Source organism: Nycticebus coucang, chromosome 9, assembly GCF_027406575.1.
Source record: "Nycticebus coucang isolate mNycCou1 chromosome 9, mNycCou1.pri, whole genome shotgun sequence".
Classification (NCBI taxonomy): Eukaryota; Metazoa; Chordata; class Mammalia; order Primates; family Lorisidae; genus Nycticebus; species Nycticebus coucang.
The window spans coordinates 111,020,188-111,045,159 of record NC_069788.1 but is presented as its reverse complement, the minus strand read 5'-3'; the positions used below and the strand labels follow the sequence as shown (position 1 = coordinate 111,045,159).

Sequence of the window (24,972 nt, the reverse complement as noted above, 5' to 3'; positions counted from 1 at the left end):
GGGGACTCCTCCACCCAGAGTAGCACCTCCCCTTGTCACAGAGAGAATGAGAGAGTACCAAGGGCTGCCATGAGCTTGGCTCAGGCAAAAGCAAGGCTGTCATCCTACTGCCCCACCGCTGCCAAGCTACCAAAAATAGAAGGGCGAAGGTATCAGCTCGGGTACGGGGTGGGGGTGGGGGCTGGCCAGGGAATCGTTTGAAGCCAGAAACAGCTGGGGAGGGAAGGCAAGTGTGTTAATATTCACAGGGTGGCAGCATGCAGGCAGACATCACCAGCCTAGTTCAGCAGCTCCAGGACCTGGAAAGTGAGGCCGGGCTTGGCTCTTGACTTGCTGTGTGACATCCGGCCACTCATCTCCCTCTCTGGGCCTCATTTATCTCATCTGTAGCAGGAGGGACTGTAACTAGATCACCTCCTGGGTTCCTTCCTGCTGCCACACTCCAGCATTCACACCTTTGGCACTGACCCCTGCCCAGCACTACCCCCACACCCCTCCCTCTGAGTGGGATTTGGGCTTGGCTGAGCCCAAGAAAGGTACCGAGATTGGCTCTGGAGGGCAGCAGGAATGCAGGTGTGGTGGGTTTGCCCAGAGCCCCCTCTTCACACAGACTATGTTTTTGTTTTGCTTTTTTTTTGTTTTTGTTTTTTTTTTTTGAGACAGAGCCTCAAGCTGGTAGAGTGCTGTGGCATCACAGCTCATAGCAACCTCCAACTCCTGGGCTCAAGTGATTCTCCTGCCTCTGCCTCCCAAGTAGCTGGGACTACAGGTGCCCACCACAACATCCAGCTCTTTTTTTTTTGGTTGCAGCTGTCATTGTTGTTTGGTGGCCCGGGCTGGATTCAAACCTGCCAGCTCAGGTGTATGTGGCTGGAGCCTTAGCCGCTTGAGCCACAGGCGCCAAGCCCAGAGCATGTTTTTGTGGGCAGGGGCAGCAGGATGTTCAAGGTCTTCAGCAATCAGGGCAGCTGGGCATGGGGGGCTGCTGCTGTGCCAGCTGGTGGGGGCAGGTCTGGAGGTGCTGGGGGAAGGGTCAGGGAGGCAGGAAAAGGGAACACGTGAAAGTCTTAGGGGAGGGCCTAATAGGTGTGGAAGTATTTCACTGTTTTGACAACCCCTGTGACTGTGTCCCCAGCCTCCTCTTTGTGTACCCTGTTTATGGGGAGGAGAAGGCTGCAGTGGGAACAGAGATGCTGCTGGGTCCCTGGGGAGGTTTCTACTCATTCCCACCATTAGGAGAATGAGTGGGGGCAGGTCACTGTTTCCGCTCAGTCCAGGGTATCCCTTTCTCCCCATGGCTGGGGGTATAATGAAGGAAGGCTTCCTCCGCCGTTCCTTTGCCCACAGTGTCCTCAGCTCTGCTTGTCCAGCAGATTACCTGGTCCTGCAGGGTCCCTCCATGGGTCCCTCCTACGGTCCTGCAGGCCACACACAGGCCAGGCGGCCTCAGCTCCTGGGTCCTCTGCAGCTGCTGCCCTCAGCCCTCAGCCATCTTCCCTCTCTGTACAGAGCTCAGTTGTCCCCCCTCCCTCATGCCCCTGTCCATCCCCTGGGTCCCCTGGGCAGGAGCCTTTCCCATGTTGTTACCACCTGGCCTGGCCTGTGGGGCAGAAAGTTGAGCAGGGGGTGGAGTGGGGGCCGTGGCCAGGGAGGCCCCAGATTCCTGGTGCAGGGCCCCTGCCTCACGGGCTGCCCCGACTTCCCTGTGCAGCAATTTCAGTTTCTATTTTGAACAGTTTGAGTTGGTTGCCTCTCTGCCTTCCTGCTGGGTGTTTATAGTGAGGAAATAATTGGTAATATTTGCACAGATGTGCTGGCACTGCAGCTCATCATGGGCACCTTTACCCAGGGGACCTTCCCTGCCCCCAACTTGTCTCTGCCAGCCTTGGGGGGGGCTTAGCTGAAGCCCCTGCGCCACCAGGGGCCTCAGGCAGCCAGGCTCAGGCAGAGCTGAGAAGCAGGAGGCCTAAAGTGCCCCAGGCATGCCGGAGGCAGGTCTCAGCTCCAAATGGGGGTTGGGGGGGTTGGGTGTCAACACCAATGCTCATGTGTGGGGGACTGATCAGGACTGGCCTGGCTCCACAGGATGGTCCCTTCTAGGGGACTACAGAGGGGACCCTGGGGGCTTCATTTCTGGTTTCTCCTGCACACCCTGCATCTGCAGCTGAGGGTAGGGATGTGAAAGGGGGAGGGGCAGCATCAGGGTTGAAAATAGGAAATCGTTTGGCTTCTTTTTCCCTTTCTCAAGGCCGGGGGACCATATTTCAAAGGGCTGAAAAGGAGGGCCGCACTGAGCTGTGTGCTGCCTCCTACCCTTTCTGGGGTCCTGAGCCAGCCTGAGTGGGGAGGGCCTGAGACTCCTCACCCTCAAACCACCCCACCCTACCCCACCCCACCTCCCTCTTCACCTCTGGCACAGGCCTGTGTTGCGTGTGTAGGGACACAAGTCAGGGTGTGCATGCGGGTTTTGTGCATGTGTGGGCAGGGCCTGTGGACGTGTGCAGGTGTGCATGAAGGTACGCGTGGCTGTGCCTGTGTGCACGTGTGTGCCTGTGTATAAGTGCATGTACATGCAAGTGTGTGCATATGTGGTGCATGTGCCGTGAACATGCACGTGTGTGTCTGGGTTTGAGTTCCCCCAGAAGCCAACCCTAAGACAAGAATTCCATTGAAGGTAGTTTATTGGGAGGCGATCCCAGAAAGCACAGGGCTGGAGTGGGGAAGGAGAACACAGATCAGGGGCTGCTGTCAATGGATTGCTGCTGTGGCCACTGAAGCCCAGTCCCACTGGGGAACCCTGGGAACCAGTGTTCTCCCATTCAAGGGCCAGACGTGTGGGGTGTGTATCCACCCACTCCATCAGTCAGGGCTGAAGGCTGCATTCTCTGTCCAGTGTTACAGGGTGCCCAGGAAGCAGGCTTCAGCATGCAGAGGTGAATGCAGGGGGCACCAGCTTGCCCACTCAGCGGGGAGGTGTGGTGGATGCAGTAATGTGCAACATGGATCCCTTTCTGGGTGCACGGACAGCCCTCCGCTGCTGAGGTGCTGGCTGCAAGCAGCCTTTGGGGCTCCCCGTGGGGGTTGCCTTAGCCAAAGTAAGCTGCCTTGTGTGGGGTACCATGCTGTTCTGCATGGTCCATATCCAATGACTGATCTATGAGTGGGTAGAAAGGCCTGGCTTTTTGCTCCAACTTGTACCAACTCTGAAGGACAGGTTTGCTCTATAATAGGTTAGCCCAGACTCACTCAGACTGCATCACAGCCTAATCCCTCCCTCTGCCCAGATCAGTCTCCTCCTCCCTTGAACAAATGTTATCCTGAGAGCAGCCCCTAATATAAATCCTGCACACTAATCTTAGTCTCTGGGACACCTATGCAGCATGCGTGTATGCATACGTGCATAACTGTCTCATATGGTGCACATATGGGTGTGGGGTGTGCAAAACCCACCTCCCAGGGCCTCCCATACACAGTGACATAGAGGCAGTCCAGACTTTCTGACAGCACAGGCAGGATCCTGGGGGACATGACCAAGAGGGTCTTGGAGATCTGGTGCTGTGGCTGGTGTCTGAGGCAGGCAAAGATGGCTTCCCCTCCACACAGTGCAGGAGCAGCTTCTCAGATGGAAGATGTGGGGGATTTAAGAATGGGAAGCTGGAGAATGGGGCTCCTTGGCCCTCACACCCTGGGGCCACACTCTATAGCTCCAGGCAACTCCATGGAGCCTTTCACTATGGCCCATTCTCCTTGTCCCTGACCTTTAAGGCTCTTGAGCCTAGAAGGGATTTTTCTCCAGGCACAGGTCTTGCCCAGGGTCAAATGTCTGCTATCACCCTGTATTCAGGCTACTCCAAGCTAAGAAGTTCTGAGACAGAGTAAACACATTGGCCATGCTACCTTATAATGTCAACACATGGACTTGTCCTTTCCAGAGGCTGCTGGGAGGTCAGTCTGGGGGAAGATGGGATGTAGGAAAAGGTGGGGGTGCAGGTGAGGACAGCAAGAGGGCACCAGGTGTTATGGAAATGTTTATTACAAGGATATAGAAATACAACAATGGGATCTTAAAACTGCTGATGATGCAGCGAGTGGAAGGTGGGGGAGAACAATGGGACAAGGGATGGCCCATGGTGAGCCAAGCCATAGGCTCTGGATGGGACATGGGAATGTCCAGGTACCAAAATCATGCACAATAGGTCCTGTAGCTTGGACCCACACAGGCCTGCCCTCCTAACGTTCTACCCTCTGCCTATTGGATACCTCTAAAATTCTGGATGTTCCTTAATGGCTGTGGGTGTCAAGAGCAGCCCTGAGTGGGGTTTCTAGTGATCATGCCCCAAAGGTATCCATCACCAATTTCCCTTCATTCAGAGGTAGGAAAACCTCATTGGTCTTTGAGAGACAGTGACTTTTCTCCTTGAGTTGGTAGAACCCTCATGAATGGCCGCAGTTTGGCTCCAGCCTGGACACGCCAGGCAGAATCCAAACACCTTGGAAACCCCACTTGGAAGGCACCTGCCGCACCCCTGCCTACAAATATAGGAGTTATGTGAAAACAAATCTCTTTTTGAATTCTGCTCATCTTTCTAGGCCTTGCTCAAGGGATACCTCCTTCAGGAAGCCTTCCTGAGGACTGCTGGCTACTCAGCAGCCTACACCTGCCCTGAGTCCCTGCATCACCTGCATTCACTACTTCCCAGTGTCTCTCCCCACTGCATTTCCTACAGGGCTTAGGGCCCTGCACTCAGTGGCTGGTGGGCTGATGGCACTTTCTTTCCCTCTACCTGGGATGGCACCAGCTCGGGACTCCCAGGCAGAGTCCAGAAATGGATGATGAGGGCAGGGAACAGGGGCAGAGAGGGGAGGTCCTTGTGGTCCAGCAATATTTCAGGGCCCTCCAGTCTCTCTGTGATCACATTTACCTTTTGCTCCTGTACAGAGAAGTTCACTCTGGGACTCCTCTACATAGATTCTATGATGTCTTATAAGCCCACAGGGAAGATGAGCATCCCCCAGACTCAGAAAGAGCAAGAGCTCCTGAGCCTCCACGTATTTCCTTCCTGGCTGGCTGGGGTCTGGGTGTAATGGGGCCAGAGAGCAGAGTTAGAGGAAACTCAGGCTTCCCTAGAAGAAGACCCCTGAAGGACTAGGTCTGGTCCCCTGTCCCCTAGTTACCCCTTTTCCTCCCAGTAACCTACTGCTTGTTCTCTGTGGGGAGGTTGGTGGAATTGGTGGTAGGCTGCCTGCAGGACAGGCGACCCTTGAGGAAATGGGCAGGGTAGTCTGAGCAAGACCCTGCCGTCTCCTGTGTCCCCTCTACAGCCTGTGTTAGAGAGCAGTGCCCCTGGCCTTGCTCTGGGACTGGGGCAGTGGGCAAGAAGAAGTGAAGGCTGAGCTCTGCAGGCTGCAGACTGGGGGCCTCCCCCCCAGCAAGCCACTCTCTTGCTTTCTGTTTGGGGGCCTGGGCTCTTGGGCAGGTCTGCAACCCTAAGCCCCACTGCTTCCTTAGTTGGGCAGGGGAGGCAGGATCCAGGCCCAACCGGCCACTAGCCATGGCCATTCTGGGACATGTAAGCTGCCAGAGCCACCACCACGGCTACATAGAGACCAGCCCCCACGGCGATGGAGAGTGTAGCCAGGAAAAGGGCCCGGCGGGAGGTGGTGCTGGCCAGGCGGAAGTCTCCCTTGGAGATGGCCTTGCTGGTCTAGAGAGAGAGACATGCTGATGAGCGAGAGCTACCCACACCCAGCAAAACAGCCCAGCCTGCCAGGTCCCTCACCCCATCCTGCAGATGGGATGCCAACCCTTCCAGCACAGGGAGGTGGCCAGGGAAGAAGCCCGGGGCCCCAGGTGCTCTTACCCCCTGGGAGAAATAGAAGGCAGCAATGCCCAGTGGCCAGAAGCAGCAGAGCATGGAGAAGAGAGTAAGACCCAGGTGGTCCCTGGGAGGCAGCGTGAGGAAGTTGTCTTCACTTTCACTCTCTGTTGAAGTTGCATTACTCTGCAAAACAGTGGGGCGTGGTGACCAGACCCAGGTTCACCCCAGCCGCTTCAGACTGGCAAGAGTTTTTTAAAAAAGGAAACACCCAGTGGGCAATTATGTGGAGCAACAGACAATCTCTTCTGCTGCTGGTGGGAGTGTGGGTTGGCCTGGGTGCTCTCATCAAAAGCCTTAACAGCGACCCGACGATTCCACTTTTAGTAATTTATCACAAGGAAAGAATGCTAGTATCTATGTCCAGGGCTGCTCATCAAAAGATAGCAATTGTAAAAAAGACACTCTCAATGTCTATGACCAGGAGATTGGATTAATAAATGATGGAAGAACTTACAATGGAAGACCATGTAACCAGTAAAAATCACCTTGTAGAGAAATATTAAATTACTTGGAGCAATACTGAAATATGTTGTGAGAGAGAAAAAATCAGGTTATGAAACTATGAACAGGCTCAGCGCCTGTAGCTCAAGTGGCTAAGGAGCCAGCTACATACACCAGAGCTGGCAAGTTTGAATCCAGCCCGGGCCTGTCAAACAACAATGACAACTACAACCAAAAAATAGCTGGGCATTGTGGCAGGCACCTGTAGTCCCAGCTACTTGGGAGGCTGAGGCAAGAGAATTGCTTAAGGTCAGGAGTTGGAGGTTGCTGTGAACTGTGATGCCACAGCACTCTACCCAGGGTGACAACTTGAGGCTCTGTCTCAAAAAAAAAAAAAAAAAAAAATCTATGAACAGCAAGATCTTTTTTGGGGACTGGGGTGAGGAAAAAAAACATGTGAACGAAGAGACTTAGACAATTATCTATCAAAATAGTAATGTTATCTTTCAATGATTTTCTATATTGAATTTGAATTACTTATATAATTAAGAAAACTAGAACAATAAATGCTATTAAATAGTCAGTTCAAGCTAGTGTTTCTGAACCCACAGGCATGGTGACCGTACATGGTAGCATACAGATTCCTGGGTCCCAATCCAGGCCTATTAAATCTCAATGTCTGGTAGAGGGGCCCTGGGAATTTGCATTTTAAACATATGTGCTCACCTCATCCTCCTCCTGGTCATCCTCTTGGCCCTGTAGCTCCTCTTGAACTCCATAGGACACAGTGTGGATGGTGACATCCTCTTCAGCTTGGCTGGGGCCTGCGGGCCGCTCTGTGAGCCCTGCCTGGGGCTCCCTGCCCTCTGTGAAGCTGGTCTCACAGCTATCTGCCCTGGGTTCCTTCACCTTGTCCCTCCCCAGGAGGCAGCTGGGCCGGTACCAGGCCTCCACGGCCAGCTGCAGGGAACCTGGGTCTAGGAGCTGGTGGGCTCGAGTGGGGCCAGTGCCACCCAGGAGGTAGGAGTAGAGCTTCTCCCTGCAGGACCAGCTGGGTGGGGTCTCTGGGTAGGGACAGGGGCTGTGGAGGTGGGCAGGGCTCCTGGGCAGCAGTGGGTTCTGAAGTTCACTCAGACTCTCCATGCTTCTGGGGGCAGCTGCCAGGGAGGGGAGCCTGGGCCGGCCGAGCAGTCCTCAGAGAGCCTGTCGGAAGAGCAAGACAGAGGGCACTAAGGCCAGGGCGCCAGGTGCAGGACCAGGAGTGGTGGAGAGCACAGGCTCTGTAGTCCCCACTCGGCTCAGACTCCGCCTTTGCCATTCGCCAGCTGCGGGACCTGGAGCTGGCTATGTCACTTTTCAGGGCCTCTGCTCCTTTGCCTTCGGACCGCAGACAGCAGTCGCACTTACCGCGTACAGCTGGCACATTTACCCATTCAGCACGCACTTTATGCAACGTCGGCTGTGTGCCAGGCGCCCTACCAGATGCCTGGGACATGGTGGTGAGAACGGCGAGAGATGGGGAAGGGAGAGGATGCACATTTTGTCGTCATGGAACTTCCAGTCTGGTGGAGAAGACAGCTGTAAAATCCTGCCCTGTCCTGTGGGAGAAGTACAGCAGGTGGGAGTGAGAACGTGCCCCAGACAGACTGGCGCACAGACGCTGAGCTAAAGAGGATGTCTCCCTGTAAAGGGAGAATCAAGTCAACAAGGTGAAGGGCGTGGGAACACGTTTCATGCAGAGGGGAGAAGGTAAGCGAAGGCCTGAGAGCCCAGGTGCAGGCCAGCGGCACAGGGAGGTGGGGGCCAGATCAGACAGCCCTGTTGAGACCTAAGGGGACTGCAGGAGTCTTAGTGGGGGTGGTAGGATAAGATTTGGGTGCTGAAGCCTTCCCCACAACTGTATGTGGGGAGAGGGGTGGAGAGGCCTGAGCTAACTGTGATTGCATCGGGGGCTTTTGCTATGGCTTCGGGTGAGCTGAGGATAACAGACTCCACAGTGGTGGAGATGGAGAAAATGCAGAGGGCCTTCAGAGAGATTGACAGGACTTACTTGGTGGCAGGGTGGGATTTGCGGATGAGGGGGGATTTATTCCAGGGTCAAATGGGACCATGCTTAGTCTAGCATGTGGTATCGCAGCTGTCAGCTCTTACGGGAGGAGGTGGCTTCCCTTGGGCAGTGGTCTTAGAGGGACCTGGAAATTAGCACTTTAGGCTAATGTCTGTCCTAAGGCAAATTGTGACTTTGGGAAGTGCCTGCAGGATCTAAGGTGGACCTGCACATCCCAGCTGGAAGTGCAGAGGCATTCATGGGCTGCCTCTCTCTCTTCAGCGGGCCCTGAGCACCTCTACACCCCTGGGAAGGAACAGACCCACCTGTATTCTGGGTGGCAGGTGGAGTGGGGTGTGGAGAGGAGAGGCAGGTCAGGTGGCCTCAGGGACCTCCTATCCTCCCATCCTCTCCTGCTCAGCCTACTGAGAAGCCCTGGATTTCCTGTCTGATCACTGGGGATTCCATCCTGGCCTTGATGCCTTGGGCATGTTCCGCTCATTGCTCCTCTGAGTTCCCGCAGGGATGACAACCCCTGGCTACCCCATGGGGGTTGTTTTGAGGATCCTAATTTCCAGCTGGGTGGTGGAGCCTGGGTTCATCTCCTGGCTTTTTAACTGCCCTGGGCTGCCCACCTCAGGGGCCTAGGACAGGTTCCCAAAGGTCCTCCAGCCCCTCTTCCTGGTCTAATACATGTCCCTCATCCTGTAGCCTACAGGCTCAGCCAGAGCACTGTCCTGTCACCATCCATGTAAACTGAGCTCTGCAGGAAACTTGGGGACAGGAGTGGGCAGGGCTCTTATAGCAGACTAATGCATCAAATCCACCCCTGCCCACTTCTGTCTCACCAGGAGAACCTGGCAAGTCTCCTGCCCTCCTGTCTGATGCCCTAAGATGGGATGGAAAGATCCCTGGAGACTATAGGGCAGCAGATCCCAACCCACAGGAACTGTATTAAAGGGCCACGGCATTAGGAAGCTTGAGAACCACTGCCATCTGCAAGGCACTGGTGCAAAGCAGGCAGGGACAGCCAGATCTCAGCTGACCCCCCACCCATGTCAGACTCTCCTGGTCAAAATATGCCCAGCTGAGCCTCTGCAATTCAAGCCACACTCAGCCTTTTCAGGATTCCCTCTTCCCCTGAGCTCTGATGGCACCTTTAAGCAGAGCTTCTCAGCACTTCATGGGCAAGTTGTATGCTCCTGGTTTTACACAAGAGAGAAAAACTGGAAGCTGTCTGAATGTCCAATGTTGGAAGCAAGTTAAATAAGCTATGGTACATAATGCAATGGTACAAGGCCTTCCAACAGGTTTACAAAGAGTAATGACGTGAAAAAATGCTCATTGCAAATTCAGTGAGAAAGAAGAAAAGAGAATGGTTAAGTGCATGTAATCTCACACAGCCAAAATGTCAACAGTGATTATCTCCAGGGTGGGAGCACAGGTACTTCTCATTGCCTTTTTATATCCTGTTTTCTCTATTTTCCATATTTATTTTTCACAATGAGCACGTACTACTTTTAAACCAGAAAAAAAATAAGTGCATAGATTTCTTCTGAGACAAATTATTTAAAATCAGTTTAAAACTCCCCCGGCTGGCTGGGGGGTTCATTTTGGGTTTGGTGGCTGAGCACGGCATTGAAGGCTGCCTACACACATACCAACACACACATCTACTCCCACCCACGCATCCACTTCCATCAAGCAACCCAAGTTAGCAGTGGTAGCTCCTGCTCACAGTCCAGCCAAGGGCTGCGATTCTCTACACAGCTCATGTTTCACCCATGTCCTCCTAGACGTGTGTGGGAGATCATGGACCTTGTCCTGGATACCCAGCATGGAGTCCAGGTCCAGCCTTTCCTGCCGTTGGCCTGGCCTTCCAGACTGTCCCTTGGGTCCCTCTCTCCATTCCCTGGGGTAAGGAATCAGTATTCAAAGAAGAGCAATTGTCATCACCACCTCTGCTGCCAGAACTGTTATGCCTTCCAGATCTGTGCAGTTGCCTGACTACCCATAGGTGAGTGTGTCTGTGTGTGTGTGTGGGTGGGTGCAGTCTTCTCCAGAGGAAAGGCAGGAGAGGGTCTAGAATTCTGAAGCTAGAATTGCTCTAGATTGTATGATTAGGGTGGTGGGTCTGAGCTCCATATGAGGAGAGGGAGAAAAGTAGCACCGATCCCATAGTTCTTAGGTTGATTCCTTCTGAGCCGAGAACTTAGCTGAGCCCTGAGGTTTTCCACTCCCTGATTTGGGGATGGAGAGCACATTGCCACCTGCCAGACAAGGGACAGGAGACCATCCAGGAACTCCCTGAAGTCCAATTACAGCTCCTCTGAGTCCATTTGCACTGGAGACCAATCATATAGTGTGACATTGGTTTGCTTATCTATAAAATGTATGAGAGGGTTAGGAGAAGTTGATGTTAACAACTCAGTTCAATATGACCCTAGGATTTTATTGGGTGAATAAGAATAACTTAGACTTATTGAGCATTTTATCAAGCACCAGGAATGGAACTGTCTAAATGCTCATTCTGACTCTATAATCTCAGTGCAAAAGCAGCAAGAGGACAAGGGGCTTCCTCTTCCACCTGGGGCAGATTGACTCCTGTCGCACAAAACTGCCAATCAGAGCTAGGAAAGTTGGGGGAAATGCGAGGGCATCAACGACTCACCAAGGTAGTGAGAACTTGAGGGGTGAGGAGTCAAGAACTCAGAGGAAAGAGCAGGCAGAAAGATGAGTCTGCCACTGGGCACCACTTCCCTCTTAAGCACGTTCCTGATGCACAAGTGGCAGCTTAGAACCCATTCTTGCAATAGCATCAGGGCTGGGGAGAAAAACTGGAGTTCAGGGCCTGTTAAGGAGAAGGGCCTCCTATAAACAGCACTGGTTTTCAGTTGGAGCCTCTTAGGGCTACTCCCTAGAAGTAAGAGCAAACTGGAAATAAAGCAGCCCTCACAGCACTGCCACCAGGCTTGGAGTCACCTTCGCCCCTGAATGGATGAAGGTGATCTGCACATAGCCCAGCTGCTTGCCAGGGTGGTGGTTCTGTAACTTCAGCATTGGTGAAACCTGGACTGCTGGATTCCATCATCACAGTTTATGAGTCTGAAATGGGGCCTGAAAATTTGCATTTTTAACAAGTTTCCAGGTGACAATGTTGCTGGTCCAGGGACCGTACTTTAAGAATTACTGCTCTGGGCTCGACGCCCATAGCACAGTGGTTATGGCGCCAGCCACGTGCACCAAGGCTAATAGGTTCGAGCCTGATCCAGGCCCACTAAATAATGACAACTGCAACCAAAAAATAGCTGGGAGTTGTGGTGGGCGCCTATAGTTGCACTCCTTGGGAGGCTGGAGCAAGAGAATTGCTTAAGCCCAGGAGTCTGAGGTTGGTGTGAGCTGTGATGCCACGGCACTCTACCGAGGGCGACATAGTGAGACTCTGTCTCAAAAAAAAAAAAAAAAAATTACTGCTCTGGTTAGGCATGGTGGCTCATGCCTATAATCCTAGCACTCTGGGAAGCCAAGCCAGATGGATCGCCTGAGCTCAGGAGTTCGAGAGCAGTCTAAGCAATAGAAAAAATAACCCAGCATTGTAGCAGGTGCCTGTAGTCCCAGCTACTCGGGAGGCTGAAGCAAAAGGTTAGCTTGAGCCCAAGAGTTTGAGGTTGCTATGAACTATGATGCCATAGCGCTCAATTCCAGGGTGACAGAATGAGTCTCAAAAAAAAAAAAAGAACTACTACTCTGGTAGTCATTGAAAGAAGAGTTAAAAAAAGTATAACCACGGCTCGGCACCTGTGGCTCAGCAGCTAGGGTGCCAGCCACATAAACCGAGTTCAAATCCAGCTGGGCCTGCCAAACAACAATGACAACTACAACCAAAAAATAGCCGGGTATTGTGGAGGGCGCCTGTATCCCAGCTACTTGGGAGACTGAGGCAAGAGAATTGCTTAAGTCCAGGAGTTTGAGGTTGCTGTGAGCTGTGATGCCACAGCATGCTACCCATGCTACTCTGTCTCAAAAAAAAAAAAAAAGTATAACCAATAAATCAATAGATAAGAAATATGAAATAATAAAAATACTTAATTCCTCCAAAAAGAGGTATGGAAAAGTAGAATAAAGAATATATTAATAAAACAAGTGAGACAAACAGAAAACAAATTACTAAAATGTTAGACTAAAACCAGCTATATCAATGTAAATGGAATAAAATAGCTCAGAAAAACACAAAAATCGTCATATAGTATTTTATTCTATTTATATGAACTTCTAGGAAAGGCAAAACTATAGTGACTGAAGCAGACGGGTGGTTGCTCAGGGCAGGGAGAAGTGAGGGCATCAACTGAAACGGAGCATGAGAACTTCTGGAGCAATGGAACTTTTCTGTTTCTTGATTGTGGCAGTGATTATGTGACTATGTATTTCACAAAACTCATTGAATTGTATACTTAAAATTAATATTGTATAAATTAGTATCAGTATTAAAATTGTATATTTAAAATTTACAAAATTAAAATTTTATCTCGTATTAGACCTCAAAGGCGATATTTTTAAAGGCAAAGATAGACCAGATTTAGAAAAGAGAACAAAATCCAGATATATGTTGCATACGTATAAGCGATGAAACTTAAATATAAAAATAGGAACAAGTTGAAAGTTAAAGGGTGGAATAATAACACCACACAGGAAATTCCTCCAGGCACCATTCTAAATGTTATGTATTATCTCATTCCATCCTTACAGGGCCCCTATGAAGTCTCTGCCATCATTATTTCCATCTTACAGATAAAGACATTGAGGCAAGAGAATGTCCTAAGAACCCTGGGAGTCTGGCTGCGGAGTCACCACACCCTAGTGCCACTTGTATCAGCCAACATTTACTGTGTACTTGCTTTGTTTTGAGCACCATGCCAAGTGCTTCAAATATTTCATCTCATTGAATCCATCCTCTTTCACCTGTGGGAAAACTGGGGCTCAGAGAAGTTAGGTAGGATTTCTGAGATCATACAGTTGGAGAGTGGCAGAGCCCTGTTTGGTCCAAGTCTGTCTGACCTGATGCAAGCTTTTAACCCGTAACCCATGATGCAGAGATGGGAGGCGTGGTCCTGGCAAAGGCTGTCAGCAGAGTAAGGATCTACTAGAGGGAGGGATCTATACCCCTGTTTTTTGTTGTAGTTGTCGTTATTGTTTAGCTGGTCCAGGCCTGGTTCTAACCCACCAGCAAACCAGGTGTACATGGTGTATGTGTCAGCAGGCTGCCCTAAACACCACCATGTTCTCCAGAATTAGCTGTAGGGCTGAGGCCTTGAGGAGATCTGTCGTGTGTTCTGCCTGGTGGACTTTGGAGTCCTTGGGAGGAGGCATGGTGAACATGTTAGAAAGGCCAAAAGGACAGTGTAATGTGTGACCAGGAGTTGGGTCAGACCCTAGGATGGGGTCAGCCTTTATCAGAACTCTGTCAAATGGTAACAGTTACTATTTACCGTATCCTCACGAGTTAGGTGTTCCACATACTTTATCTCAAAACTTTACAACTAATAAAGCTGGTTATTATTATTCCCTATTTTTCAGATGAGAAAACTGAGGCTCAGAAAGGTCAAAAACTTGCCCCAAACCAAACAGTGATAGAAACTGGACTTGAATTCAAGTTTGATTTAGTCTAAATGTGGGGCTGTCATTTGCCACACCCTTTTTTTTGTTGTTGTTGTTGCAGTTGTCATTGTTGCTTTTGCTGGCTCGGGCTGGGTTTGAACCTGTCAGCCCCGGTGTATGTGGCCGAGGCCATAACCACTGTGCTATGGGTGGAGCCAAAAAAAGATTAAGAAATTTGACAGCCCAGGCTGGCTCCTGGATAACCCCAAGGTCTAGATCTAAATAAACACTGAGCCTTTGTGAAGAAGCTGAGCTACTGACCACTATCTCTCAGTGCAGCAAGAGAGGGATAGTTTTTAAGCTGAGAGAGAAAAGCCAGAACTTCCCAGGAAGGCAGAAGATTAAATACAAATGATTAAAACCAAGGGAAAGGCAAAAACTTTAAGAATAGGTGTTAGACCATTCTCTTCTCAGTTCTGCAAACTGTGAAGTGTGGTGACTGTGGTGGCTGTGTGTTGATGGCTTGGGCTGGATTTGATGATTTCCGGCTGGTGATAAGCTGGTGATAAGTCAAACCAGTCAGGTTTGACTCATTAGCTGTAGCCTGATGCCTCTGACAATAAGGGAAGAAGAAAGAGCCGGCAGTGGCAGAGTCAAGGAAAATGAGGAACTTAGCTTGCTTTGTTTCAGTTTACCTTCTCGGCAATCCTAACGCAATTGATTATGCTTTTTCTCTCCTCTGTCTCCAACGACTCCTAACTCCTGATCTTTCCTAACGGTGCTGAAACATATTGTAGCTTCCTTGCCTTAAAAAGTAAAATCATGGTGATGATTATAAAACCTGACTGCATGGAGAGGTAGAGATCTATACCCCTTATCTCTGATCTGGGTAGGCTTATGACAGCTTCAACTACAGAGCACAGCAAAAGAAATGCTATGTGATTTCTGAGGCCAGGTTACAAAAGGCCTGCGTCTTTCCACCTTGCTTGCTAGACCACTCACTCTTGGAAGCTTGAACTGTCCTATAAGTAGTTGGATTACTCTGGGGCCATCATGATGCAAAGGCCACTTGTGTGTAGATACTCTGGTAAGTGGAACCTGCTGAGCCCTGTCTCCTAATCAGCCTCAAGATAACAGACATGTGAATGAAGCCATTGTGGGTTGTCCGTCTGGCAGTGGTGACATCTGTTAATGTCACATGGAGTGGAATGATCATGCGGCTAAACCCTGCCTGCATTCCTGACCCCCAAAGTCATAAAGTATAATGAAATGTCTGTTGCTTTAAGCCACTAAATTTCGGGGCAGCTAGGCAGCAAGAGAGAACGGGCATATCCTTCCCCAGTGCCATTCCCCTCTTCAGCTCCTCTGCCCCTCTCTCCTTCACTTCTCAACCATGTTTCTCAGAAGCTCCACTCACATCAGGATGCTTTAATTCTCAGCTCAAAGCTCACTTCCTCGGGAAGGCCATCCCTACACCCTTAGTCAAGATTTTGCTTCCCTGGTTGTCTGCTCTCCACAGCTCCATGCTTTTCTTCTTAAAGTGCTTATCATGGTCTCTATTTATATAAGTGTGATTCATTCATTAGTCTCGTTCTCCCTCACTAGATTGTGAGCTCCAGGGGGATGGCGACTGTGTCTGCCTTGCTCAGCCCTGCATCCCCTTGCGTGGCATACAGTAGGCATTCGATAGAGTGTGAAACTCATGAATGAATGAGTGAATTAGTGAATGGGTGAGCAAGGTGTACCTTCTGGTAATAAAGTACTTTATACTTTACTTTCCTGGATCTAGGGTGGCTGGAGCACATCTAGCTGAGGCACATTTAGTTCTGTACAATAAACATTTCTTAAACAGCTACTTCAGGCTACTTCTTTGGATATAAAAACAAGAAGTTAATTTTTTTATGAGGAGGTGTAGAAAATTACAAACTAGCAGATACAAGGTTTTCTTTCTTTTTTTTTCTTTAGAGTCTCATTTTATCACCCTCGGTAGAGTGCTGTGGCGTCACGGCTCGCACGAGTAGCTGGGACTACAGGCACCCACCACAACACCTGGCTATTTTTTTGTTGCAGTTTGGCCGGGGCCGGGTTTGAGCCTGCCACCCTCCGTGTATGGGGCCAGCGCCCTACCCACTGAGCCACAGGCACTGCCCAAGATACAAGGTTTTAATACAATGGAGTAAGTTGTGCTGAGAGTATATAGGATGCTATGGGTATAATCATAAGGGACCCCTATCCTGGGATGGTAGTTGAGACATGGTGGGACCTAGGAAGAAACTTCTCAAGAACAGGTGAGAGGCTCGGCGCCTGTGGCTCAAGTGGCTAAGGCAGCAGCCACATACACTTGAGCTGGCGGGTTCGAATCCAGCCCGGGCCCACCAAACAACAATGGCTGCAACCAAAAAATAGCCAGGTGTTGTGGCGGGCGCCTGTAGTCCCAGCTACTTGGGAGGCGGAGACAGGAGACTCACTTGAGTCCAGGAGTTGGAGGTTGCTGTGAGCTGTGATGCTATGGCACTCTACCCAGGGCGACAGCTTGAGCTCTGTCTAAAAAAAAAAAAAAAAAAAAGAAAAGAACAGGTGACATCTGAACAGAGTTGTAATGGGAAGAGGATTAGGAATCATCTAATGAGAGAAGGACATTTCTTAGCACAAAGGCATGGGGCAGTGGTATCAAGGGAAGCCAGGGAAGTTTGGTGTTGCTGGAGTGAGGCCTGACAGGTGGGAGTGCCTTCTGTGCCATACAGGGAAGCTTTGGGGAGCCAATGACGGGTGCAGGAAGTAACATGGTCATTCTTGTGTTTTATACAGAGCACTCTGGTTGGTAGCAGAGAATAGAAGGGACTTAAGGTGAGTGAAAACAGAGGATAAGGGTCCTATTAAGAGACTATTGTACATAAATACGAAAAAAAAAGAGAGAGAGAGACTACTATAGAAATGCAGGCAGAAGATGAGGACCTGAAGCAGATTTGTGGAAGAATTGATGAAGAGGAAGAGTTATATCTAAAGAGTAGTTAGGAGGCTAAATGAAGAGGAATTTATGGTTAACTACAAGTGAGGAAGAGGAAGAACCAAGAATGATTCTCAGGTTTCTGGCTTTGTCAATTAAATAGAAAGTGATGCAACCAACTAAGACAGAGAAACTAAGGGAGGCTGCTCATCGAGAGCGCAGTCTGCACAAATGACACTTCTTTTTCTTCTTAACATTCTATTAAAATGACAGGACATATATTTTTAAATAAATGAAATCGGCTCGGTGCCTGTAGCACAGTGGTTATTGTACCAGCCACGTGCGCCAAGGGTGGCGGGTTTGAACCGGCCCAGGCCAGCTAAACAACTGCAACAAAATAATCGCCAGGCCTTGTGGTGGGAGGGAGCCTATAGTCCCAGCTACTTGGGAGGCTGAGGCAAGAGAATCACTTAAGCCCGAGTTTGAGGTTGTTGTGAGCTGTGACACCATAGCACTCTACCAAGGGTGACATAGTGAGACTCTGTCTCAAAAATAAATAAATAAATAAAAATCATAACAAAACTGGAAAATAAAAATAAGAATGATATCAATGGGCCATGAATTCCTGGGAAATAAAGAGCAAATGAAATTCCTGGTGATGAAATCAGTACAGAGAAACCTGAAGCCCCAAACTTCAGAGGTAAGAACAACTCCCATTCAGAGGAGACTTGTGTTGGGGAAACAAACTTACCCAATTGCAGAGGAAATTTATACTAGTTGTCTGTTCTAGTCAACAGCTTTATTCATAAGTATAAATGGACAACAAAGGAAAAGGAAGAACTACATGAAAATAAAAGAGAAGGATTAAATAAACCAATAGAATAACTGACCCAACAAAATTAAAAAATTATTTAAGTTATGGAAAAAACCTAAAGAATATTTTTTGAATTCATATTCTCAGGGAGATAGAGAATACTACCTTTGGTCAGTGCCTATGGCTCGGTGAGTAGGGCACCGGCCCCATGTACCGAAGGTGGCGGGTTCGAACCCGGCCCGGGCCAAACTGCAACAACAAAAAAAATACTACATCCGTAAAACAAAAACAGGCTGCTATGGAAAAGGAACCATCCGGCTGGGTGCTGGCTCGGCCCCTGTAGCTCAGTGGTTAGGGCACTGGCCACATGCACTGGGACTGGTGGGTTTGAACCTGGCCCGGGCCTGCTAAAACAAAGAATAGCTGGGCATTGTGGTGGGTGCCTGTAGTCCCAGCTACTTGGGAGGCTGAGGCAAGAGAATCGCTGGAGCCTGAGAGTTTGAGGTTGCTGTGAGCTATGATGCCACGACACTCTACCATGGGCAACATAATGAGATTCTGTCTCAAAAAAAAAGAAGGAACAATCCAAGAACACAAGAGGTTTGGAATAATTGCCTAAATTTTCCAAAATTCAGTGGGGAGACTGGATTATAGTATGTTTAGGGACAAGGTCTTATGCTATCATCCAGGCTAGAGAGTGGTATCGTAGGATGACCATAACTCACTGCACCCATGAATTCTGGGTTCCCATCTCAGCTTCCCAAGTGACTAGGACTACTTGAGACTACAAGTACACACCACTGAACTTGGATAATTAAATTTCTTCCTTTTTTTTTTTGTAGGGACAGGCTCTCCCTATGTCGGCCTCAAGTGTTTCTCCTGCCTCAGGCTCCCAAAGTTCTGGGATTATAGACACAAGCCATCGTGCTCAGCCTAGATTGCTCTTTCAATGTAAAAGAAAAAGTTAATGAAATTCTCTAAGAAATGACCGCCCCCCCCCCCAAATGGATAAAGTTAAAGTTAAAAGACATGGAGGAGAGTCCCAGAAGGTCCAACATCAATCTAATAAGAGTTTCAGAAAGATTCAACAGAGATACTAGAGGAGAAAAATAATGAATAGAGAAGCACAAGCAGGAAGTGTTTCCTGAACTTAAAAAAAAGTTATGATTTTTTTTATTTTTTATTTTTTTAGAGACAGAGTCTCACTTTATTGCCCTCGATAGAGTGCTGTGGTGTCCCAGCTCACAGCAAACTCTAATTCCAGGGCGTAGGTGATTCTTTTGCCTCAGCCTCCTGAGTAGCTGGGACCACAGGTGCCTGCCACAACACCCAGCTATTTTTTTGTTGCAGTTTGGCCAGGGCCTGGTTCGAACACGCCACCCTTGGTATATGGGGCCGGTGCCCTACTCACTGAGTCACAGGCTCTGCCCAAATGTTCAGATTTTAAAAGGCCCAAGTACCAAGCTGGAAAAATCACTCTCTCCCTCTCTCTCTCTCACACACATACACACAAACACACACACACACAGAGAGATAGGTCTGGGAGAGAGAGAGAGATGCAGAATGGGGAGGAGTTGAAGCTTTGGTAGTAGTCAGGGCTGGAGAGAGATGTGAGCATCGTCAGAGGACATTTGGAGAGGGAGGGGAAGAGAAGGCAGGGGAGAGCACAGAAAAGGAGAGGAGAAAGCTGGAGGGAACCAGGAAAGACAGGTGAAAGAGCTGAGACACTTCCCCACTCCCACAGGAATTTCCTTAGTTGCTGTCTTCCATGGAGAATCAATTTAACCTTGTTTCTATCCCCTGCCACCCTGGGCCCCCATGAGTGGGCCTATCCTCTTCTTCAAAGCATAATCTACCTGCCCAGGAGATGGGTTTGTGGCTGCAGGGATGAACATTGCTGAGAGGACTGGGATGGTGGTTCCGCTATTCAAGTTAGTCCATTTTCAGATGGAAATCAAATCCTATTCTTGCTGACAAAACCTGTCTCTCCACAGAAACAGCTCTTTCCCAACCACTTAGAAGAAAGGCATATGTATTGGTAGAGGAGAACGCACCTAAGGAGAGGTAGAGCCCTCAGTCCCTGCTGGGTTTGCTTGCTGGCCAGGGCTGGGGGAAGGAGTGGTGGTGGTGGTGGGGCAGCTGCAGGGAGGAAGGAGGGAGAATAAGGGAGGAAGTAAGAGACAGGGGGACTTGATACAAGTAGCAAGGATGAGGATCAGCCTTTATTGCCCCTGGCTTGCAGCAGAGGGACCCTGCCTCATACAAGATGTCAAATGAGCCCCTAAGAAGGGACGGGGATCAGAAAACTCAGGTTTACAGAACTGTGATGTTTCTTCTCCACAAAGTGAAGAGGACTGTTCCTTCTGCTTCTTTCTCCCTAGAGTGGTGTATTTTGGGGCTGGAAGCCCCTCTAGGATGCCAGGTGAACTGGGTTTTGAACTTGAAGGTAACTAACAATGTGCATATGTCTCCAGATATTCTTTGCCTCCACCATTTTATGTGTTACGCAGAGGAAGGGGCCTCCATATGTGTATTTCAGTGTTTTAATCTCTCTCTCTCTCTCACACACACACCATTTCTTTTTCTCTTTTCTTTTTTTTTGAGACAGAGTCTCACTCTGTCACCCTGGGTAGAGTGCCGTGGCATCAAAGCTCAAACTCGTGGGCTTAAGCAACTCTCTTGCCTCAGCCTCCCAAGTAGCTGGGACTACAGGCGCCCACCACAACGTTCGGCTATTTTGTTGTTGTTGTAGTTGTCATTGTTGTTTGGCAGGCCCTGCTGGGTTCAAACCTGCCAGCTCCGGTGTCTGTGGTCGGTGCTCCAGCCTCTGAGCTAGAGGAGCCGAGCCCACACCCCATTTCTTAATGACCACGTTGCATTTATTCTTCCTCTTCCTCAGCTTTCCACACCCCTGCCCCAGATAACCAGGATCACTTCATCTTATGCCAGGGTTGACACCTTTCTTTCCATTGAAGCCTATGGAGGAGCCCAGGGTAGAAACCTAAGCAAGGAAGGGGCAAGAGAAGAACCCGGGAAGTAGCCAGTGGGGAATAATCTTCTCATCTTCCCTGGTTGGGAGAGGAGCCAGATGTTATACACCTGGGTGACCAGAGATGCCCTGCACTCTGACCGCTCTGAGGGTGCGGGGGTGCCCAGCCAGACAGCTGCAGAAGGAGAGCTAGTGTATTGTCCTCACCCCAACAGCAGGCCAGCTCCTCCACAGTCCAGTCTTGCAGAAAATAAAGCGCCTCTCTCTGCTTGCAGTTGCTGCCACCACCAGCACTTTGTTATGAGGGTTAGTGACTGTCCATTAACTCCAGAAAGCTGATTCTTGCCAAGCACTGCACCAACAACTAGGAGCCAGAAAGCGCTGAGGTGGGAGAGGGCAGACTGGTTCCCCACACTGGCTGGGCACTTGCAGAGTAAGTCGAGGAGGTCACCGGCATGGCTTACTCAGCTATACTGAAATGCCAATTAGCTAAGGTTTTTCTGAGCATTGGCTAGGCCTGTCACAGTTGTGGGAAATCATTATCAAATTTATATATGCTTGTGTGTGTGTGTGTGTGTGTGTGTATAAACTCTCCACAGGGATGGATATTTCCTGCCTGTCCCCTCTGTCTTCCTAGGAGGGAGATACCAGGTTCCCCGGCAGATGGCCAAGCATGGGGTTCCTGGCCCTTGTCCACTCAAGGGATATTGGTGGTGGTGGTGATGGGGTGTTCCTGGCCTCCTGGTCCCTGCTTAGAGGCAGGGACTCTTTTAGCTCAGTCGCTCTGTGCACACTTGTGGCTTTCCCAGAGACATAGGAAGAGAAGGGGTTCTTAGGAAAACATCAGAAATGTAAATGGCTATTTCTGGCTCCTATTTCTCTCTTCCGTACCATTCATAAAATCTGGTCCATTACTGAAAGGTCACTTCCTTACTCTTCAAACCAGGTTAATAAAGCTGATATCGTGTATTCAAGGAGAACCAAGGGTTTTGTGTGTTCAGAATAGTCTCAGAGAGCCCCACACAACATCAGGACCCCAAATCTTAAAACTCATTTAGTCCAACCCTCTTATTTTACAGATGATAAAGCTGATGCTCACAGAGGGGAGGGGATCTGCGTGAGACAGACAGTGGTAATCTGGGACCGGAACACAGGGCTTCTGACTCCCAGTTAAATGCTTTTATTCTGATACATTTTAACACTTCTTTCTCTTATTTTACACCCAATTACTGAGTTCTTACTATCTTTCAGATGTGGGAACGGGGGTTGTGGAGAAAAGCAAACAGATGAAAACAACACAATCCTTGCCTTCAAGGAGCTGTTTCCCTAGATCTGTTATTCTTAGGGAGGGGCAAGGAACCCCAGACTGTCACCCTATGTTATCTTCTATAGGTGGTGACAGGAGAAGAGAAGAAGAGATGGAACCCCTTTCTCAAGATTTATAAATTGGACTCACTGATTCTGGATCCCAGTGAGGCCAAGGACAAAGGGATCCATGTGTGGGCGGGGAGAAAATGGGTACAGGTGACAATGATCAGGTTACTACCAGCAAGCCTGGCTAAAGGATGGACACAGTGGCAGCAGCTCACAGGCACAGAGGTGTGCAGTTGATGAGGTTCTGATCAGGTATATTGTTTCACTGAGTCCCAAGGCAGTTCTCTGAGGTGAGCAGGGCAGCTACCTGCCCCCATTTGGGCTAAGGAGAATGAGGTTCCGAAAGCTCAGGTAGTAAATGACGGTGCCCAGCCAGGACCTCCTAGTCTAGAGCTCTTTCTACCACTGGGGGCGGGGGTGGGGGGGGAGTTGTGTTGGGTTGGAGGGTGGGGATAAAGCAGTGGTCAGCCACAGTGATAGGCTAAGTCCTGCTCTGAGCAGTTTTATTTTGATCGCTAAATTCTGTCATAGAACTCTGCTCTGAAGAACTGGAAGCACTTTGCAGGCCTGAATGATCTCATTCAGCACACTCTTGCCAGAAAGAGAGAACTCCAAGTGGAGGCTCTTGTTTAGGGTCCCCAGTATGTAATAGAAAACAGGACCACAGTATCCCAGGCCACTCTTTGCCTTCATGCACTGAGCAGTGTGATGCAAATCTGGACTCTTTCCACGAGGGAAAAAATTGAGATACCTCTCTTCTTTCCCGGAAGAAATGGGTTAGTTATTCCTAAGGGGCCTGGCCCATCCCTTGGCCCCAGGGCCATTTCTAGGGCAAAGAAATCTCAGAGCAGAGGGGCCCACAGCCACCTCAGTAGCCCTGGTGAGCAGGCTTAGGCGGGAGAATAGGGGGGCTTAGTGAAGCCCATTCAGATTTTGCTAGTGTTGCAGAACGTTTGGTGAGAATTGGGGTGCCACGGAGTCAGGGAGACCCTAATTAGTGTTTCTTGTAGCCAGGGGGCAGAGTATCTTTGAGCTGCCTGAGGTGGGAGTCAGGGCCTGGTGGTGTGGGGCCACTGTGCCCAGGTGCCAGTCTTGACCTCAGTCCCTCAGGCCCCTGCCCGCACACCCAGCCTGCAGGGTGAGGGGTGTGGGTGGGCAATGTGCGATCTCCGGCGGTGCGCGAGGGACGGTCAGCAAGGAGTCAGAGCCCCCCTCCTTGAGAGGGCTCCGGGTGTTCTCCCCAGCTCACCGCCGGCTCCGTGCCTAGCTCTGCGCTCCCGCTGCGTCCCCAGACAGCCCCTTACCTGTCCCGCCGCGCACGGTCCCGCTTCCTCCGCGGGGCTCGGGGGCTCGGCATGGGCCGGTGAGCGAGGGCTCCCCCGCCTCGCGGCCGCGTTGGAACTCCCAGCGGGCTCCCTGGCTCCGGCCCCGCGTCCCCGGCGCCGCCGCTTCAGCACCGCGGACAGCTCCCGCCCGCCGGCCGCCGCGGCCGCCCGCCCCGCCCCGCGCGGTCCTGGGAGCCCCGCATCCCGGCCGGGGCCCGGCGCCGCCGCGTACAGCTCAGCCCGGCCCGAGGCGGCTCCGCGCCGACTTGGGAGAAGAGCGAGGAGTCCCCCTCCTCCCAGCCTCCCGCCGCCGCCGCCTGCCTCTCGCCTGCGTGCTCCGTGCTCCCTTCCACGCTCGGGAATCAGCCCACCAGGCGCCCCGGACCCGGCTCCGGGGCGGGGCGGGGCGGGGCTGGAAGTCGGGGGAGCCCGGAGGCGGCGACAAAGCTTGGGGAGCGCAGCTGGAACCCGCGTCTCTGGTGCCTGGAGCCGAGCCCTTTCTCCCAGCGCCTTGCCCTCCTCCCGCGCACTCCAGCAGTGATGGGCAGCCTTTGGGCTTCTTGGAGCATTGAGGAGCTCCCAGGCTCCCAAGCCTTGACTTTTAATATTGATCTGCCTTAAAAAGAAAAACAAACATAATTTACTGAGCACCTGCTATATACCAGATACCATGCCAGGCAATGTTTTTAACTAACATAATTGCATCTCATTTTCTTTCAACTCTATTAGGCGATATCCTCCCCCCACCTCCTTCCATTTTGCAGATGAGGACGCTGGGCTCACAGAGGTGAAATCTCTCCATTTGGAGGCAACAGGATTATGCCAGGAAGTGCACAGGCTTTAAAGCCCAGGGGCCTAGGTTTTGGTCCTTGCGTCCCACTTACTGTGTATAACCTTGAGTAAGTTACTTAACATCTCAAAGACTCAGGTTTCTCATGAGCAAAATGAGGGAGCTGCATCCACCCGGAAGGGGTCATCTGAGGACAAGATGAACTGACACAGCAGCACCCAATATTCCTCAGCGGGAGGGCATGGCCCTCATTGCTCCCAGTGGGGGACCTGCGATCTGAGGCAGGCTTCCACTGCTTTGTCTCCCCTCCCCCCGTGCTGCTCTTTATCACTTCGGTCTGCCTTGTTTTTAGCATGGGGATACCCCCTTCTTGGCTGTTGTGAGTGAGGTCATTCTTCAAGCATCCCCTCTCCAGGCTTGAGTCTCACCGTAGTCCCAGGAGTTGGGTGGAGAGAGTATTCTCATTTTCTGAAGGTAAGTGGGGGCCTGCAAAGTAAACCCCAGAGCAGGCTGAAGCTGGGCTGGGGCTGGAAGGCAGCAGGAACCTGACCCTCGCAGTGGGATTCCTCCCTACCCCATCCAAGGATGCTGTAGCACATGGAAAGGAGGATGCCAGGACTCCCTCACTCCCACCGTACATGGGTCATTGGAGCAGTTCTGTGTAGCTCCCAGCATGCATTGTAGCAGCCAGGAGCAAGTCTCTAGCACCAGGCTAGGTCTTCCCTTCAAAGCTGGGCAAAGAACCCCCTCAGCCCACGGTCTGCCTCAGGG

The 24,972-nt window shown here is 50.7% G+C and overlaps 1 protein-coding gene across 1 annotated transcript; it reads right to left on the bottom strand.

Annotated features, from left to right (window-relative positions):
- Positions 1-2,773: 2,773 nt before the first annotated feature.
- SYNDIG1L (synapse differentiation inducing 1 like) lies at positions 2,774-23,744 on the bottom strand. Its single transcript, XM_053603818.1, has 4 exons — positions 23,391-23,744; positions 7,047-7,523; positions 5,862-6,002; positions 2,774-5,705 (listed from the first exon to the last, which is right to left on the bottom strand). The coding sequence occupies exons 2-4, from the start codon at positions 7,461-7,463 to the stop codon at positions 5,547-5,549; spliced, it is 717 nt and encodes a 238-aa protein (XP_053459793.1). The 5' UTR covers positions 7,464-7,523; positions 23,391-23,744; the 3' UTR covers positions 2,774-5,546.
- Between the last annotated feature and the right edge of the window lie 1,228 nt (positions 23,745-24,972).